Source organism: Schistocerca piceifrons, chromosome 5 (genome assembly GCF_021461385.2).
Source record: "Schistocerca piceifrons isolate TAMUIC-IGC-003096 chromosome 5, iqSchPice1.1, whole genome shotgun sequence".
NCBI lineage: Eukaryota > Metazoa > Arthropoda > Insecta > Orthoptera > Acrididae > Schistocerca > Schistocerca piceifrons.
In genome coordinates, this window is record NC_060142.1 from 566,905,946 (window position 1) to 566,924,229 (window position 18,284).

Here is an 18,284-nt window from a genome sequence, read left to right on the forward strand (position 1 = left end):
CTAAGCTTATGACTCGAACCAAACTACTGTAGCTGTATCATCATTCATTCAACCTAAATTGTGTCTCATATTACAATGGACCAACTTTGTTTCGGTTTCGAGGTGCGGCCGAAAACTTCTCCCTCCCCTTGAATTTCGAGTCTCAAATTTCAGGTGCGGCTTAGATTCGGGAAAATTTTTTTTCCTTGATTTCGAGTCTCATTTTTCATGTGCGGCTTCGATTCCAGTGCAGCTTAGATTCGAGTAAATACAGTATATAAAGGGTCTATACAAGGGCGGTGTACTTGAGGACAATATTATGGAAATGGAAGAGCATGTATATGATGATGAAATGGGAGATATGATAAACATTCCATTAGAACTACTGATAGCCTTGGGAGAGCCAGTCCTGACAAAACTCTACCATCTGGTTAGCAAGATGTATGAGACAGGCAAAATATCCTCAGACTTCAAGAAGAATATAATAATTCCAATCCCAAAAAAAGCAGGTGTAGACAGATGTGAAAATTACCGAACTATCAGTTTAATATGTCACGGCTGCAAAATACTAACAAGAATTCTTTACAGACCAATGCAAAAACTGGTAGAAGCCGACATTGGGGAAGATCAGTTTGGATTCCATAGAAATATTGGAACACGTGAGGCAATACTGACCCTACGACTTACCTTTGAAGATAGATTAAGAAAAGGCAAACCTACGTTTCTAGCATTTGTAGACTTAGAGAAAGCTTTTGACAATGTTGACTGGAATACTCTCTTTCAAATTCTGAAGGTGGCAGGGGTAAAATACATGGAGCGAAAGGCTATTTACAATTTGTACAGAAACCAGATGGCAGTTATAAGAGTCGAGGGGCATGAAAGGGAAGCAGTGGTTGGAAAGGGAGTGTGACAGGGTTGTAGCCTATCCCCGATGTTATTCACTCTGTATATTGAGCAAGCAGTGAAGGAAACAATAGAATAATTCAGAGTAGGATTAAAAATCTATGGAGAAGAAATAAAAACTTTGAGGTTTGCCAATGAGATTGTAATTCTGTCAGAAACAGCAAAGGAACTGGAAGAGCATGTGAATGGAATGGACAGTGTCTTGAAATGAGGATAAAAGATGAACAACAACAAAAGCAAAACGAGGATAATGGAATGTACTCGAATCAAATCAGGTAATGCTGAGGTAATTAGATTAGGAAATGAGACACTTAAAGTAGTAAATGAATTTTGCTATTAGGGGAGCAAACTAACTGATGGTGGTCGAAGTAGAGATGAAATAAAATGTAGGCTGGCAATGGCAAGGAAAGCATTGCTGAAGAAGAGAAATTTGTTAACATCGAGTATAGATTTAAATGTCAGGAAGTCTTTTCTGGAAGTATTTCTGTGGAGTGTAGCCAGTGGAAGTGAAACATGGACGATAAATAGTTTGGACAAGAAGAGAATAGAAGCCTTTGAAATGTGGTGTTACAAAAGAATGCTGAAGACTAGATGGGTAGACCACATAACTAATGAGGAGGTATTGAACAGAACTGGGGAGAAGAGGAGCTTGTGGCACAACTTGACTAGAAGTAGGGATCGGTTGGTAGGACATGTTCTGAGGCATCAAGGGATCACCAATTTAGTATTGGAGGGCAGCGTGGAGGGTAAAAATCGTAGAGGGAGGCCAAGAGATGAATACAGTAAGCAGATTCAGAAGGATGTAGGTTGCAGTAGGTACTGGGAGATGAAGAGGCTTGCACAGGATAGAGTAGCATGGATAGCTGCATCAAACCAATCTCTGGACTGAAGACCACAACAACAACAAGCATGACTAACACTAAGCATTACATTAATAGTTTATTGTTGGTGTAGTATACACATTAGGTTTTTCTGATGTTTTTGTCTAGTGGTAATGTATACATTGACTTGTTCTACATCCTTGAAGTTTCTCCTTCGTGGTAGGCTCTACAGAACACAATGAATGAATGAATGAATGAATGAATGTGTTATGTCATGTGTTGATGAGATGCCTACCATGTGGGTGAGAGCACTGACGCTACCTTCTGTATGATGACTGCACCTTGTTGCAGCTAAAAGGCTTGCTGCAAGTGAGTTGCATTCTGTAGCCTTTTCCGGCATATTGTGAGCAAGAAATGAAGCTTATCTCAGACTGTAGTTTCTTGAATGAGTAATGTAAGCTTTCATCATGCTTCTCTCACATGAACTAAACAATCTGCTGCTACAATTCATGAAACACTTCCTGCTTTAGTCCCCTGGAAGTCTGGCAATAACTTAATATAATTGCTGTACTGTTTGCGTGAACCAACCATGAACTTGTACGTGGGTTGGAACTTAAATAGTGACAACTATTTATTCACAACCGATACAAAAGAGTTACATGTTTGCACCTGTTACTGTCCTTCAAAGTAGTCACCAGTGTTGTGTAGAGCCGTTGCCAGTGATGTGGAAGACGTAGTATACCGTTAGCAGAGCCTGTTTTGTTGATGGTGCGAATGGAGCGGTATACTGCCAGTCGAATCACTGGAACAGTTCTGGTCGTTTTTGGAGCATCACCTGTGACCAGCTTTGCAAAAGAAATGGCGACACTTTCCGCGCAGCCCACCCATTATTTTGCACGAATATGTACGGGCGCAAACAGCGCAAGCTGTGGCTGCTCTGTTCGGTCGATGGGACTGGGAAGTACTGTACCATCCACCATACTCCATGGACTTAAGTCCTTGTGACTTTCATTTGATTCCAAAGATGAAGGAACCAATTCATGGCATTCGCTTCAGAACTGTTCCAGAGATTCCACAGCCAGAAGACTGCTCCATTCGCACCATCAACAGAGCAGACTCTGCTAACGGTCTACTACGCCTTCCACATAGCTGTTAATGGGTTCTACACAACGCTGGTGACTACTTTGAAGGACAGTAACAGGTGCAAACATGTAACTCTTTTGAATTGGTTGTGAATAAATAGTTGCCACTATTTAAGTTCAAACCTACGTATATCCGCATTTATCAACAATGTGTTGTCTTTCCAGTTCCCTTGTACTGAATCGGCAAAAATTCGAACACTTCTCGCTAACAGTGTGTCCTTATTTTTGCCAAACTTGACAATCAACATCACTGTTGAGCAATAGCAGCCATAGTGCTGTTGTTGTACCCTGTATTTCATTTTTCGTCTAGCATCTTGTGTATTCTGTTTGAACATGTTTATGATAGCATTAATTTATCTCCTGTAGAAATGTGTACTATTGTTGAGTATTTTTCTGTTGTAAAGTCAGTTCAATTCCGATTATAATTATCTTCTAGCAAGCTGCAGTTTAAGCACAGTAAATGTTCACAAAAAGCAGGGTGTGGGGGATGCATTTCCATTGTAGGTAATACAACGAAATTTGCTGGCTATCCACCACTTCTCTCGCAACATTCATCCTAGTGCTTGGCAAAGCTAGTACCCCTCCCAACCTTCTGAAATCGTCAAATTAAATCTGCGTGTGACCTCAACTACCAAAGCTTTATCTGTAAATGTAAAACCACCCTGTATTTTTTGAATTATGGATTTGAGAGCAAAATCTTTCCATAGTCAGATAAATACAGTAAACTATTTTCAACAATCAATACCAGAAGCAGAATATTCAGAAATACCTGTAAGCTGGGATGACATCCGAGCTCTAGAAGTGTTTTTACTACTCCAACATGACCTTTGTTCACAGCAATATGTAGAGCAGTCTGGCGTCTCTTATTTCGAGCATTCAAATCTGCACCAGCATGAGCAAGGAGTTCCATTACACCTGGTTCGTCGCCAAAAGCTGCATGATGTACTGCTCTGTCACCATCTTTATCCTATAAAGCAACATCAAAGTCTACGTAAATATGTTTCCAGCATACTGTAAGTTGTTAACTAAACACTGAGCACTAGTAAGCATTCAATTTGATACACATAATACATACTAACCTCTATTTCCACATCAGCCTTATGTCGTAGCAAGATTTTGATTACTTCTAAATGGCCATTCTGGCTTGCAGCCTGCAGAGCTGTATGACCTCCAAATACACCGTTTACATCTGCATCAGGTCTCTTAAGGGAATCTTCACATTTCTGTGCATCTCCATTTGCTGCTGTTTTGACAAGCTCTTCTGTCACATCTCCAGAAACATGTGTTTCAAATAACTTTTTAAGCAGTGCACTCAGCCTCTCTGGAACATAAAAGGTCATTTAACCCAAATGTCGCAGCAAGAAATAATGCTTCCTAGAGAATAATTCAAATTCCCATCTTGTGCAGGACACAGATATGAAAGAGAATGCTTTGGTATCAAATTGACCAAAGCCAACTGAAATAATTTTAACATATTTGATAAACTTCAGAAAAATACTTCCTTTTCTTCCTTGCTTTGGAAGGCCATAAATTTAATGTATTGATCCACACAACAACTCTTGTTGGTTTACCTGGTGTCTTGCCAAAGAGTCACTAAGCACATTATCTCTGGTGTTCTGCTATTTTTTTTTTTCGCAACATGTACACAGAGTCCATGTAAACAAATACCGTTCATCATGTGTTTCCTGTGTCACCAAGTCAACAGAAAATGTTAGTTTGTGTTTTGTTCCAAACAATTTTTAAAGGAGAATTTTGTGTGTCCATTTGATAGAATGATGTAGTGTGATATTCTGCTTAACAAACTGTATTAGCATGGACTGTTATACATGGAAAGTACCTAGTAGACCAACAACACCTATGTAATACCATTACATGACAGCAGCAGAGAGACAGCACAGGGTTGGCCAGCACAAGAAGGAACAAGTGAGACAAGTATGATGTGGTAAACAAATGTTTAAAGATCTTTTCATATTCACTGTTCTTAATGAGTGTATTAGAGACTAATCAAGGCGCAGAACTAATACACCCCTGGACATTACCACTTTACAGAATAGCCTTAGTGTTTCATTTTCCATGCCACTAACATTATAACAACAACTGTATTTTACTATGTTTTTGGGGTTAAAAAAAGAAAAAAAAAAGTAATCTAGTATCCTCAAACATTCATCACATCTTCCTGATATGATTAGTCCCATCTCATGTGCCAGCCAATGCTATGATGTCTGTCTGCCACTCCTGTACAGCAGTGCTATTCCGTCACTGCTGGAGAAATTGCAATTCTGTGTGTTTTGCTGTCCCCATTTAAACATATTTGTTTAGGCTGGCTCCAACAACACACAGAAAAAAATTGCAAATATCTGCCAAATAGAGAAAATGACTCTTAGGAGAAATGCAGAATAAAAGATAATAACTTTATTACCAACCTCCACTAGATGTTCCTGGAATACTGCCATCTGAAGATGCCACTTTTGTGACAGCAACTGGATTATATGTCCATGAGGTGCCACAAACTTCAACTTTCAGATCATTGTCATGATATATCTGCTGCACTCTACCAATTTTTCCCAGAGTCTGAAACATATTCACAAACTCTTATTGGAGCACAACAGCTGCTAAAAAAATTAGAAAAATCTTCAAGAGTTAACACAGAAAGAAATTACCATATTCTGCTACAATAACAACAAATATCGTCTTGCTGAAGAGTCAAATTTATAGATCAGCAGTGAATGTAAGTAATCAATGATGAAATCATCAAGCAATGAGGTACAGGAAATTGAAATGAAAATAAAGATTTTGATCACCAAGAAATTGACTGTGCCGATAAAATGCAGCAACCTGAAATCAGTGTGATCTAGAGGGTTAATCACCAGTAAATGGGAATTAACTTATAAGGTGACAAAATGCATAGATTCACACTTGCATCTCTATGCAACCTTAAAAAAATATTGACATTAATAACTAAGCATATAAAGAACGTGTTAACAATGGCAAAATGTTATCTTTCTGCTGTGGGGGATTGCATTATTCAGGAAATTTTTTTATTGTGTAGATACAAATTTTCCAATATGTCTATAGATATTTTTGATCATTCCCTCTGTTACATAATGAAAAATCCTCCATCCAAATCAGACTAAAAAAGGTAATCTCTCATGGACCTGAAGAGAGGTTTGAACACCACATTTAAGGTTACACACTCTGAAGTTGCAACACAAATTTACTTGCTGCATGTGTAAATTGTCTAAAGAAGACACTGTTCCTGTGTTTAGAAGATAATGTAGCACTAATATGAAGTTCCATTTTGAAGGTAACATGACTTTGTATACCAATATATAATGTACTGATATTATTAAATAAAGTGTATAAAAAAGTCTCTAATTGCGTCATGGGTAGTGATGCATCCTGAAACATCCCAGTTGCTAATCAGTAGCATCAGTTCATTTATGTGGCATAAGCTATATGGGGCATTTGCCATAGAGTATGTTGTTGTAGTTGTTGTCGTATTCAGACCAGAGACTGGTTTGATGCAACTCTCCATGCTACTATATCCTGTGCAAGGCTCTTCATCTCCAAGTAACTAGTGCAACCTACATCCTTCTAAATCTGCTTACTGTATTCCTCTCTTTGGCTCCCTCTACAAGTTTTACCCTCCACGCTTCCCTCCAATACTAAATTGGTAATCCCTTGATGTCTCAGAACATGTCCTACCAACCGATTCCTTCTACTAGTCAAATTGTGCCACAAATTCCTCTTCTCCACAATTCTATTCTTCAGTACCTCCTTATTAGTTTCGTGATCTATCAATCTAATCTTCAGCATTCTTCTGTAACACCACTTTGCGAAAGCTTCAGTTCTCTTATTGTCTCAACCATTTATCAGCCATGTTGCACTTCCATACACGGCTACAATCCATACAAATACTTTCAGAAAAGACTTCATGACACTTAAATCTATACTTGATATTAACAAATTTCTCTTCTTCAAAAATACTTTCCTTGCAATTGCCAGTGTACATTTTACATCCTCTCTACTTCGACCATCATCAATTATTTTGCTCCCCAAATATCAAAACTCATCTACTACTTTAAATGTCTCATTTCCAAATCTAATTCCCTCAGCATCACTGGATTTAATTTGACTATGTTCCATTATCCTCTTTTGCTTCTGTTGATGTTCATCTTATATCCTCCTTTCAAGACATTGACCATTCCATTCAGCTGCTATTCCACGTCCTCAGCCATCTCTGACAGAATTACAATGCCATTGGAAAACCTCAAAGTTTTTACTTCTTCTTCATGGATTTTAATTCCAACTCCATTTTTTTTTCTTTTGTTTCCTTTACTGCTTGCTCATTATACAGATTGAATAACATCAGTGATAGGCTACAACCCTGCCTCACTCCCTTCCCAACGCTGCTTCCCTTTCATGGCCCCTCCACTCTAATAACTGCCATCTGGTTTCTGCACATATTGTAAATAACCTTACGCTCCCTGTATTTGACTCCTGTCACCTTCAGAATTGAAAGAGAGTATTCTAGTCAACATTGTCAAAAGCTTTCTCTAAGTCTACAAATGCTAGAAACATAGGTTTGCCTTTCCTTAAACTATCTTCTAAGATAAGTCATAGAGTCAGTATTGCCTCACGTGTTCCAACAATTCTACGGAATCCAAACTGATCTTCCCAGAGGTTGGCTTCTACCAGGTTTTCCATTTGTCTATAAAGAATTCTTGTTAGTATTTTGCAGCAGTGACTTATTAAACTGATAGTTCAGTAATTTTCACATTTGTCAACATCTGCTTTCTTTGGGATTGGAATTATTATATTCTTCTTGAAGACTGAGGGTATTTCACCTGTCTCATACGTCTTGCTCACCAGATGGTAGAGTTTTGTCAGGGCTGGCTCTCCCAAGGCTGTCAGTAGTTCTTGGAATGTTGTGTACTCTGGGGTCTTTCAGGGCTCTGTCAAACTTTTTACACAGTATCATATCCCCCAATTCATCTTCATCCACATCCTCTTGCATCTCCATAATATTATCCTCAAGTACATTGCCCTTGTGTAGACCCTCTATATACTCCTTCCACCTTTCTGCTTTCGCTTCTTTACTTAGAACTGGTTTTCCATCTGAGCTCTTGATATTCATACGAGTGGTTCTCTTTTCTCCAAAGGTCTCTTTAATGTTCCTGTAGGCAGTATCTATCTTACCCCAAGTGATATATGCCTTTACATCCTAACATTTGTCCTCTAGCCATCCCTGCTTAGCCATTTTGCATTTTCTGTCGATCTCATTTTTGAGGCGTTTGTATTTTTATATCGCTTCTATTTGCCCTTATCTTTTTACTTACATGATCCTCTGCTGCCTTCACTACTCAAAGCTACCCATTCCTTCTTCTACTGTACTTCTTTCCTCCATTCTTGTCAATCAGTCCCTAATGCTCTCTCGGAAACTCTCTACAACCTCTGGCTCTTTCAGTTTATCCACATCCCATCTCCTTAAATTCCCACCTTTTTGCAGTTTCTTCAGTTTTAATCTACAGTTCATAACAAATAGATTGTGGTCGGAGTTGACATCTGTCTCCCAACATTATACGAGGGCCGTTCAGAAAGTAACCTCCGGTTGATTTAAAAAAATACACCAAGTTAAATAAAAATATTTTAATATATACATCTTACAACTACATCTTTGCACTATTTTTCTACATAGTCTCCATAGCAATTGAGGCACTTATCGTATCTCTTCACAAGCTTTGAAATTCCTTCTGCATAAAAATCACCCGCTTGTGCCTGGAGCCAGCCTGTGACCGCATCTTTGAGCTGTTCGTCGTCATCAAACCACTGTGACCCGAGCCATTTCTTCAAATGCATGAAGAGGTGATAATCACTTGGCACCAGGTCTGGGCTGTAAGGTGGATGGTTGATAACGTCCCACTTGAAGGACTCAAGAAGGGCCATTGTTCTGCGAGCAGAGTGAGGACGGGCGTTATCGTGCAAAAAAACGATACCGGAAGTCAGCATACCACGGCGTTTGTTCTGTATAGCCCGTCGTAACTTTTTTATTGTTTCACAGTACACGTCTTGATTAATGGTCATACCACGTTCCATGAATTCAACCAACAACACCCCTTTGGCATCCCAAAACACCGTTGCCATCAGTTTTCTGGCAGAAAAATCTCGCGAGGCTTTTCTTGGTTTGGTAGGCGAATTTGAATGTGCCCACATCTTTGATTGTTCTTTTGTCTCAGGGTTCACGTACTTAATCCAGGTTTCGTCACCGGTCACGATTCTGTTTAACAATGGTTCTCCTTCGTCCTCATAACGTGACAGAAAGTCTATTGCAGAGGCCATTCTTTGAGTTTTGTGGTGGTCGGTAAGAATTTTGGGCACCCATCGTGCACAGAACTTACGGTAACCCAATCTTGCTGTCACTATCTCGTACAAGAGAGTCTTAGAAATCTGTGGAAAACCAGTAGACAACTCCGACATTGAGAAACGTCGATTTTCACGAACTTTTGCATCAACTGTCTGAACGAGTTCGTCAGTCACCAATGATGGTCTACCACTCCTCTCTTCATCATGAACGTTTTCTCGTCCACTTTTAAATAAACGTACCCATTCACGGACAACTCCTTCACTCATAACTATTGGTCCGTACACGGCACAAAGCTCACGATGAATAGCTGCTGCAGAATATCCTTTGGCTGTAAAAAACCTTATGACAGCACGCACTTCACATTTGGCGGGGTTTTCTATTGCAGCACACATTTCAAACTGCCACAAAAACTAAACTAGCGCAGGTACGACGTTCACTCGACCACGGCTTGATGCCGATTGACCTGTTGAGTGCATGAACGCACAGATGGCGTCGCTACTCCCCCCACAACCCGCACTGTGACCAATCGGAGGTTACTTTCTGAACCGCCCTCGTATAATCTATCTGAAACCTCCCAGTGACTCCAGGCCTCTTCCATGCATACAACCTTCTTTCATGATTCTTAAACCAAGTATTAGCTATGATTAAGTTATGCTCTGTGGAAAATTCTACCAGGCAGCTTCCTCTTTCATTTCTTATCCCCATTCCAAATTCACCTACTACTTTTCCTATTCTTCCTTTACCCACTATCAAATTCCAGTCCCCCACGACTATTGAATTTTCGTCTCCCTTCATGTCTGAATAATTTCTTTTATTTCATCACTGATTTCTTCAATCTCTCTGCGGAGCTAGTTGGCATATAAACTTGTACTACTGTGGTAGGCGTAGGCTTCGTGTCTATCTTGGCCACAATAATGTATTCACTACACTGTTCGTAGGAGCTTACCTGCACTCCTATTTTTTTATTCATTACTAAACCTACTCCTGCATTACCCCTATTAGATTTTTTAATTATAGTCCTGTATTCACCTGACCAGAAGTCTTGTTCCTCCTGCCACTAACTTCACTAAATCCCACCATATCTAACTTTAACCTATCCATTTCACTTTTTAAATTTTCTAAGCTACCTGCCTGCCCTATTAAGGGATCTGACATTCCACGTTCCGATCCGTAGAACACCAGTTTTCTTTCTCCTGATAACAACATCCTCTTGAGTAGTCCCGATCTGGAGATCTGAATGGGAGACTATTTTACCTTCGGAATATTTTACCTAAGAGGATGCCATCATCATTTGACCATCAGTAAAGTTGCATGCTGTTGGCAATAATTACAGCTGTAATTTCCCCTTGCTTTCAGTCATTTGCAGTACCAGCACAGCAAGGCCGTTTTGGTTAATGTTACAAGGCCAGATCAGTCAATCATCCAGACTGTTGTCCCTGCAAGTATTGAAAAGGCTATGGCCCCTCTTCAGTAACCACACATTAGTCTGGCCTCTCAACAGATTTGATTGCAGTTGCACCTACGGTACAGCTATCTGTATCGCTGAGGCAAGGAAGCCTCCGCACCAACGGCAAGGTCCATGGTTCATGGGGGGAGATAGAGCATGTAACAGTTTGTTTTATGTGCTTAATCTGTGGCAACGCCACATAGTGTTCATTTGACCTTTGGTCACTTTGACAACACCAACTGGTCCGCAGGTGTGCATACCAGAGAGCACACGCATCCGAAACCAACATTTGGCCATCCTGACAGTCATCTGACTCAGATGATGAGTAGTCACTTGATCAAGACAGCGTAGATTTGGTGCTTGTTGTGTAGTCCTGGGACCCTTATGGTTATCACCTTTTCAGTAAACATCACATGTATCATTAGTTTTAACTTTCATACTCAGTAAAGACAGCTTAATTTTGGTGCAATTTATGTTTGCTTTATTGCCACTGTACTGGAAAGCTTTGTTAGAACATCATTTGATGCTAGCAAGGCGGTCTTCTTGAGGGGTAAATATATTCATATAAGACACCGTGTGTAACGGATTATCAGGAACATTTTGAAGTAACACAACTTCAGAATCTTTTTTGTTTGCTTATGTGTATTTTTCATTGAAGATTTTTTTTAAAAAATCCAACGAATGGATACCTTTGAACTTCTTGAACGTTCGCTACTACTCTTCTTCGAACTTGTATTCCTGATTGCTCCTCAGTAAATCACTCACGGGTTTTTCAATTGTAGAGGACTGTGATATCAAATTTCTAAAGCATCCTGTAACTCCTATGAAACTTTGTATCACAGAAACAAATTTTGATTCTTGAAAGTTTTTAGTCTTTCACCTTTTCGGGAGAAGGTTAAATTTGCCAACACTGTGCAAAACATACAAGAAACTTGACCATTCCCTTCAAGACATGGCATTTTGCTACATTAATTTCAAAGCTATATTTGGATGAACTTGATTCTAAAATTTCTTGACCAAGCGATACTGGACTTGGTTGCTGACATCATCTTTCTCTCCTGATGCTAAACTTCTGGTTATGCTATATTTTGTTTGTTGTACTTTCACAACAATCTTCATTCTGATATTGTTATAACCAGGAATAACACAATAACCTCATCAGTCTGGTTTATTAAATCACAAATCACTTTTTAATAATTATGTTAGCCAAGCGTCTACCCAGGCTCACACTCAGAAGTAATGCATAATTAAAGTTTGGTTATACCAATGTCCAAATGTGCATAGTAGGGTGCACATTCCGTAATTATTCCCAAATCCAGTGAAGTTCAGTCTCTCCAAGTGAAGTTTCTAGATTTCCGCCGAGCAGCCAGGTAACCTCGAGTGGTGCGGCGAGTCATCCACAAGCAGCTGGAACACGGCGTACTGCACTTCCCGATGAGAACTGTCGTTTGCGGCGGCGGCCGGGTTTATATAAGGCTTGCTAGTTAATGGAGCCGTTGGCTGGGGTCGCTGTTTTCCAGGGAAAACCAATCGCAATGTTTCCTGGTGTAGCCAATTGCTGTGTGCTGACAAACACGCGCGCGCGAAGGCAGCCAGCGATGGTAGCCGCGAGCCGCCCGGAGAAGTGCGGCCAGCAATGTATTTCTCAGCCACGTAAGGGAGCGTGCGTGTGAAGACGGTCAGCGATGGAAGCAGCGGGCCGCCCAGAGAAGTGCGGCCAGCAATGTATTTGGCGGCCGGGTACTGGAGCGCGTTGTTCGGTGTTTGTTAGAAGTGGTGTATACCACAGATATCAACAGTTTTCATTTTTGTTGGAATGTACTTTGTCACTAAACCTTCAATTTGTTCCCTTGTTTCATCACTTGCAGTGTTCTCAATATTTGGTTTATCTGCTTAAACATACATACGAGATGAACTCCCCCTTCTGTCTTGATAATACTATCTTTGTTCTTGTTTATTAAAATTTCAATTTTTTTAAATGCAAAGTGTCTCTACAAACCATATAAATACCTGTTTCTCATGTAAACAACTCGGACAGCAAGATGGAGTTATCACAACTATCCTGAAGCGACCCACAGCTGTCACCACAAAACGAACACTGGAAAGAAGCCATGCCCTCAAAGCAATTGCCACATTGCCTGTCAGGATCTCATGGCTGACCTGCCTCACATAAGCAGGTGCTCTGCCGACAATGAGAGTTCTCGATGGTGTTCCATATGATCTTGTGATGACAATTACCATCTCGGACCCAGACTACTCTTTGACTGTGTAGTTCTGTACTTATTCACCATGTGTCTATCCAGTGAATATGGAATAAAAAGTGTTAGTAAGTGTAAACCCCAACAGTTTCAGTTTTCAAATAATCGATCTCAGCAGCAACTGTAAGATACCCTTGTGGAGAGATGAAGTTTTTTCCAAACCCTGTTTAAACTACATCTGCAGGTATATTCCACAATCATAAAGCATCCATTCTCTCTTGTAGTTAATAAATTGACTGCCACTGTCAATTAGCAGCCTTACCTCTTGGTTACTTGTTGGACATTTTTAAATTAACAATTGTTAATACTCCCCGTAACAGTATTTGCATTCCTTATCATCTTTTAATTATTATTCTCCTTCATGCACTCAGCTGAGACATGGACAAACTCACTGCAACAAAGGCATCTCTGTCACAGCAAAACAATTATGGTTTGGATCTGAAACTACAGTTTTAGTGTTTCTGTTACTTGAGTCTCTAGTATCTATGATACTGAGTTTCTAAAATTTTCACTGCTGTAACCTGTGCAATTTATTTTTGCCAATGACTTCATAACTCTTCATTTTGTGCTTCCAGCACTATAAAATAGACTTTTTGTGCCACAGTTGTCTTCTATCTCATTAATCATAGACTGGAATAAAAAGTTGCAATCAATGTCAGCACGGCTGGCAATCTCTTTCCTTATGTGAAACAATTCTTGAAGAGACTTTTCCTGTTTCTTCTTTAGTTGAGACAACAGCATGTTGATAATATACATTGATCCCATGAATGTGGTGTAACTGTGTTTGCCTTTTATTGCCTTTCATTGAATCAGATTCTCTTTGTCTTCTTGTTCACTGAACTCTATCTTCTGTTGCTACCCGTCTGGATTTCATCCTCATTATCATCATCATCATAAGCATCAAGACTATCCTTTTCACATTCTGTGTCGTGGTTAATCTTTAATGCAAGTTGGTCAGTGTCGGATAAATAATAACAAATTACAGTAGTTATTTCCCCATTCTATACACAGCATATTACAGACTGCTACTCATTCCTCTTCTAAAATGACAGTTCAACAAATGACTTCTTAGCTTCAATTTTGTCAATTGCTGGTTGAAAAGCAATGCCAAAATATTCTCTCAAGATTTCAGTTTTTTTCTATTATTGGGGACTGTTTTGAAAATAAACTTATGGAAAGAGTTAAAGGATTTAACCAATGCACAGATAATATTTTCATTTTCTTTTCTGAATTTGTCTCAGTATTAATAACCAGTTAAATCTGTCATTGCAAGTACCATCTTGGCATACAGCATTATAAATTGATATGGACAAAAAAATTTTGGTTCATTTGATATTTCTCCTTGTGTCACAAAATTTGAAATTCCTCCTTACACCATTCTACTGCTAATCTACACAATCACGCATTGCCCCATCATCATCATAAATACATTACTGGTTAGAAAAATTTGGCATAAATATTATAGACAGACAGACAAAACTGTGTCATCACTGGTACAGCTGATTACAGCAGAGCCCCCACAATTTCTATGAAAAAGTTTCTGATTCTCACATAAACTGTTCATTATCACAACAACTGCAAATTCTAATGATGAACACAACAAAACAAAACAAAAAAATGAACAGCACAGTGCAACTGTTTTCCATGAAGACACGAAAAGTACTCTGCAATATCTTCCTTAGCTTGCTGTTTCACTTGCCTCATCAGTAGGAAAACCTTTAAATCCCCCCTCCAAATCCCACATACAGTGTACAATAACAGATACTCACCGGAGCCATTGCCTCTGCCCATTCTCCATGGCCACGTTGCAATATCTTGATTCTTTCAAGGTCACTACAAATCTGAACAAGATCACCTACAGTGAACTGTTGATGGGTTTCATTTGTTCCTAAACTTGGAACTGATGTAGACACTTTAGTGAGAACTGCTGGATTAAATGTCCATCTGGAATAAAAAACAGCACTACATAAGTATTACAACAAAAACATTAGTTATCAGAAATTAGGACACATTAGGTGGAACTGAACGCAACAAAGAATTTCACTTTTCTTAAGGTAAGGTGTTATAACATTACAAGAGGAGTTGATTGATTGGAATCTCATCTCTCTCTCAATAGCGAGTCATATCAACATCCATGCTGAAATACACACACACACGCACACACACACACACAAACCTTTGGCTAATACAATGAGTAAAATCTACAATGAACTAACTTCTTTGCAACACATTTGAATTTAAATGTCACAAGGAGTTCTGAAAATACGCAGATCAGTTTCTGTACTAACTTCCCATTATCACGAGAAAGTATGTCCTGTTTCCCATTTAAGACAATATACTACTTGCCATTAAAATTGCAACGACATGAGGGCAGCATACAGCACACACAAAACTGCCAAAAAGTGAACTACTTGCCTTTAGATGCAAGTAATTAGCATTTCAGCACAACCACACAAATTAAAGATGAATAATGCCATCTATGTTCTGTACATAAGGAAAGGTTATGAAGTGGGTTTGCAATAGGTTCCCAGGTTTCCTATCATTGCAATTTGACTTCATTATTCTGGTAGTTAGTGTTCCATCACTCTATCCACCAAAACTTTGTATGTTTGATCCATGTTGAAGCTTCAGTGGCATACCAACCAGATCCTGTCAGCTTCCCCTACTGACCTGGTTCTTTAATCCAAATATTAAGACACACTTAAACCTACTTTCACTTTCCTCCCCTGGTGTGATCACCACAAATATCATGATTCTCAGCTGCTGCCTCTGAAGATACAGTCTGGTTGCCTATCTTGCCTATCTGCTCTAGGCCATAAAGGCACACAGGCAAAAAAAGGGACCACAACCCCACGGCAAGCCCACTTATGCCTGGCGAGATCACTGTTTCTTTCACTGCATCAAAATATTTCAGTCTTCCCACTGGTAACTTTTGACACACAAGTACTTACGTACAAAACAATATCTTCTCATTCTCAACAATATCACCATGGAAAACTGGCAGAATACCAATGCTTGAATAACAATCTTGACTCCACAGAAGAATTCAAGCCTGACTTATATGCTAAGAATCAAAACTACTCATAGATTCTATTGGATTTTACATGACTATTAATCCTGGGAAAAAAAAGAGGAAGAAGAAAAGAAAAGAGAGAGAAAAAAAACCTCTAGCAACAAGTCACATTCGAAACATAATGGTCCCACTGAAAGGGTATGGTTATAGTTATAGGTAATGTTAATGATCACTCACTCTCCATAGGTTTGAGTATGAAGCTCTCACTGCGACAGTCTTGGGCTGTTTCCTACCTGCTTCTATCTTGTTCCCCTAGGACAGTCACACAAGAAAGCATTCAGCTTTGATGAAATAAAAGTCAGCAGTTTATGAAACCAATTCCGTATGCTGCATTCCCCATTAACAAAACAGTTCTGAACCAATGTGTTACATTGTTACTGACTGCTACTAGTTGATGTTTAAATATCTGAAGTTACCACTCCTCCTCTCACACCTCAGAAATTATTGCAATAAATTGCTGACAGCTTTATGGAAAGGCCACTACCCTGTACAGCCTGTATGCTGTAAGGAGATTTCTCTCATGTTCCTGATAGGAGTCCCCACATCTGAAAGCTGAAGTTCCACCGATACTGGTGGCTGATGATTGCATGATGGACTGCACTGCTGGTGGCCAAAATAAAAGGTGGCCACTGTATGAAGGGTCTGTTATGACCTAGGTCGCGCATCTCACAATGGACAGCTAGCACTGTCAACAGTCCACCTTGTGGCGAAACAAATGCTGTATCATTTTAAGGCAAGCGCGTGAGCCATGACTTACCTCAGTTCACTGCTACTGGTACCATGTCACCATAACATGTCTGTGCATAGCATACAAGTATTGCACTGTAATCTAGGGATGAAAATAAAAATTAAAGAAGCTTTTCCAAACTTTGTCAACATATGCTTCAGTTTATTAATGTTCAAATTGTCAAATCTCATAGTAATCAGATGAATATCTTTTCCTAAATACATTGCTTTGAGAAAAAAATAAGTGGCATTAAATAATAAAGCTAGAAAGCCAAAAACTGGTCAGAATGTGCAAATGTATGACAAAGTTAACTGTTATTTATCGTATGGCATACATCACAATCTTTATACATGTTGCACATATGTTAATTAAAGACTGACATCAAGACATTTAATATAATCTATTGCCTCTTCTGTTGCAGTGAGGAAATCGTTGAAGGTTCCCTTGTAGGCTCCAACCAAGCTTTCTTCCATTATGTGTCGGACTGTTTGTTTTTCAGGGCCGCAGTTGCAATTTGGTATCGGTATCATTCCCCATTTGTAGAGGGCTTCAGGACATCGTCCGTGGCCAGTACGTATGAGTTGTCCACACTTTGCGTGACTAGTTGAAGCCAGGCAGTTTCTCAACCAGAATGCAACTTTGGCATTTTGGTGGGCAGTGTTGTTTCCACAGATTGTCTACATCAGAGTTGGAGTTTGTCATCTCTCTGGCAGAGAGTAATGCTGGTCTTCTTGATTTAAGTCTTCTGCGCTCCAAGTCAGCTATGTCACTGTGTATGAGCAGCTGTGGGTTATTAGTTATCTTGCTGAACTCACTGCGAAGAGTGTTTTTCCGTCACATATCTGGGGGGTGGTATGTGACGCAGGGTTGACAGCCATACAGTGGGCATAGATTTTATTGTGCCACTGATAGTGTGCATGGTGTCATTTATTATCACATCAATCCTGCTTGTATGTGGGCTGTTAATCCACACGGGAGCGCAGTATTCTGCCACCAAGTAGACAAGCCCAACTGCTGATGTGCTGAGTGTGCTTGCTGTGGAGTCCCAGGTGGTGCCGCACAGTTTATAGATGATGATGTATCTTGTCCTCATTTTATCTGCAGTCTTTGTCGGATGCTCCTTGTAAGAGAGCATCCTGTCCAAAATGACTCCTACGTATTTGGGGTAGTTGTTATGGCTAAGGTGTTTCCCTTCAAAGATGACATTAAGCTCTCTTCTTGCTGAGGTGCAAAGGTGGAAGCATGATACTTCAGTCTTAGTCAGATACGGCTGCAGTCTCCATTTGCAAAAATAACCACTCAGCAGCTTCAAATCGGAGCACAAGGTGTCTTCAGTAGCCTCGAATGATTCATGTTGCGCGGCTATAGCCCAATCGTCTGCCTAGCCAAACTTCCTAGATTGTGTGTTTGGGATATCAGAAGTATAAAGATTGGAGAACAATGGAGAAAGGACTGAGCCTGTTGTTGAGAATTTTGGTAGAGCTCATTTGTTCTCCAATAATCATTTGAAAAGCTCTCCCGGCAACCATGATATCGACAAGTCTGATGATATTGCTGCATGGGATTATTT

The 18,284-nt window shown here is 39.7% G+C and overlaps 1 protein-coding gene across 1 annotated transcript in view; it reads right to left on the reverse strand.

Annotated features, from left to right (window-relative positions):
* The window catches only part of LOC124799143 (E3 ubiquitin-protein ligase mib1-like), a 437,475-nt gene that overhangs the window by 368,072 nt on the left and 51,119 nt on the right, over positions 1-18,284 (reverse strand). Inside the window, exons 7-10 of the mRNA XM_047262679.1 lie at positions 14,684-14,858; positions 5,269-5,416; positions 3,925-4,166; positions 3,615-3,812 (exon numbers count right to left, since the gene is read on the reverse strand). Of these exons, the coding sequence (XP_047118635.1) occupies positions 3,615-3,812; positions 3,925-4,166; positions 5,269-5,416; positions 14,684-14,858 (763 nt within the window). The remainder of the gene's footprint in view (positions 1-3,614; positions 3,813-3,924; positions 4,167-5,268; positions 5,417-14,683; positions 14,859-18,284) is intronic.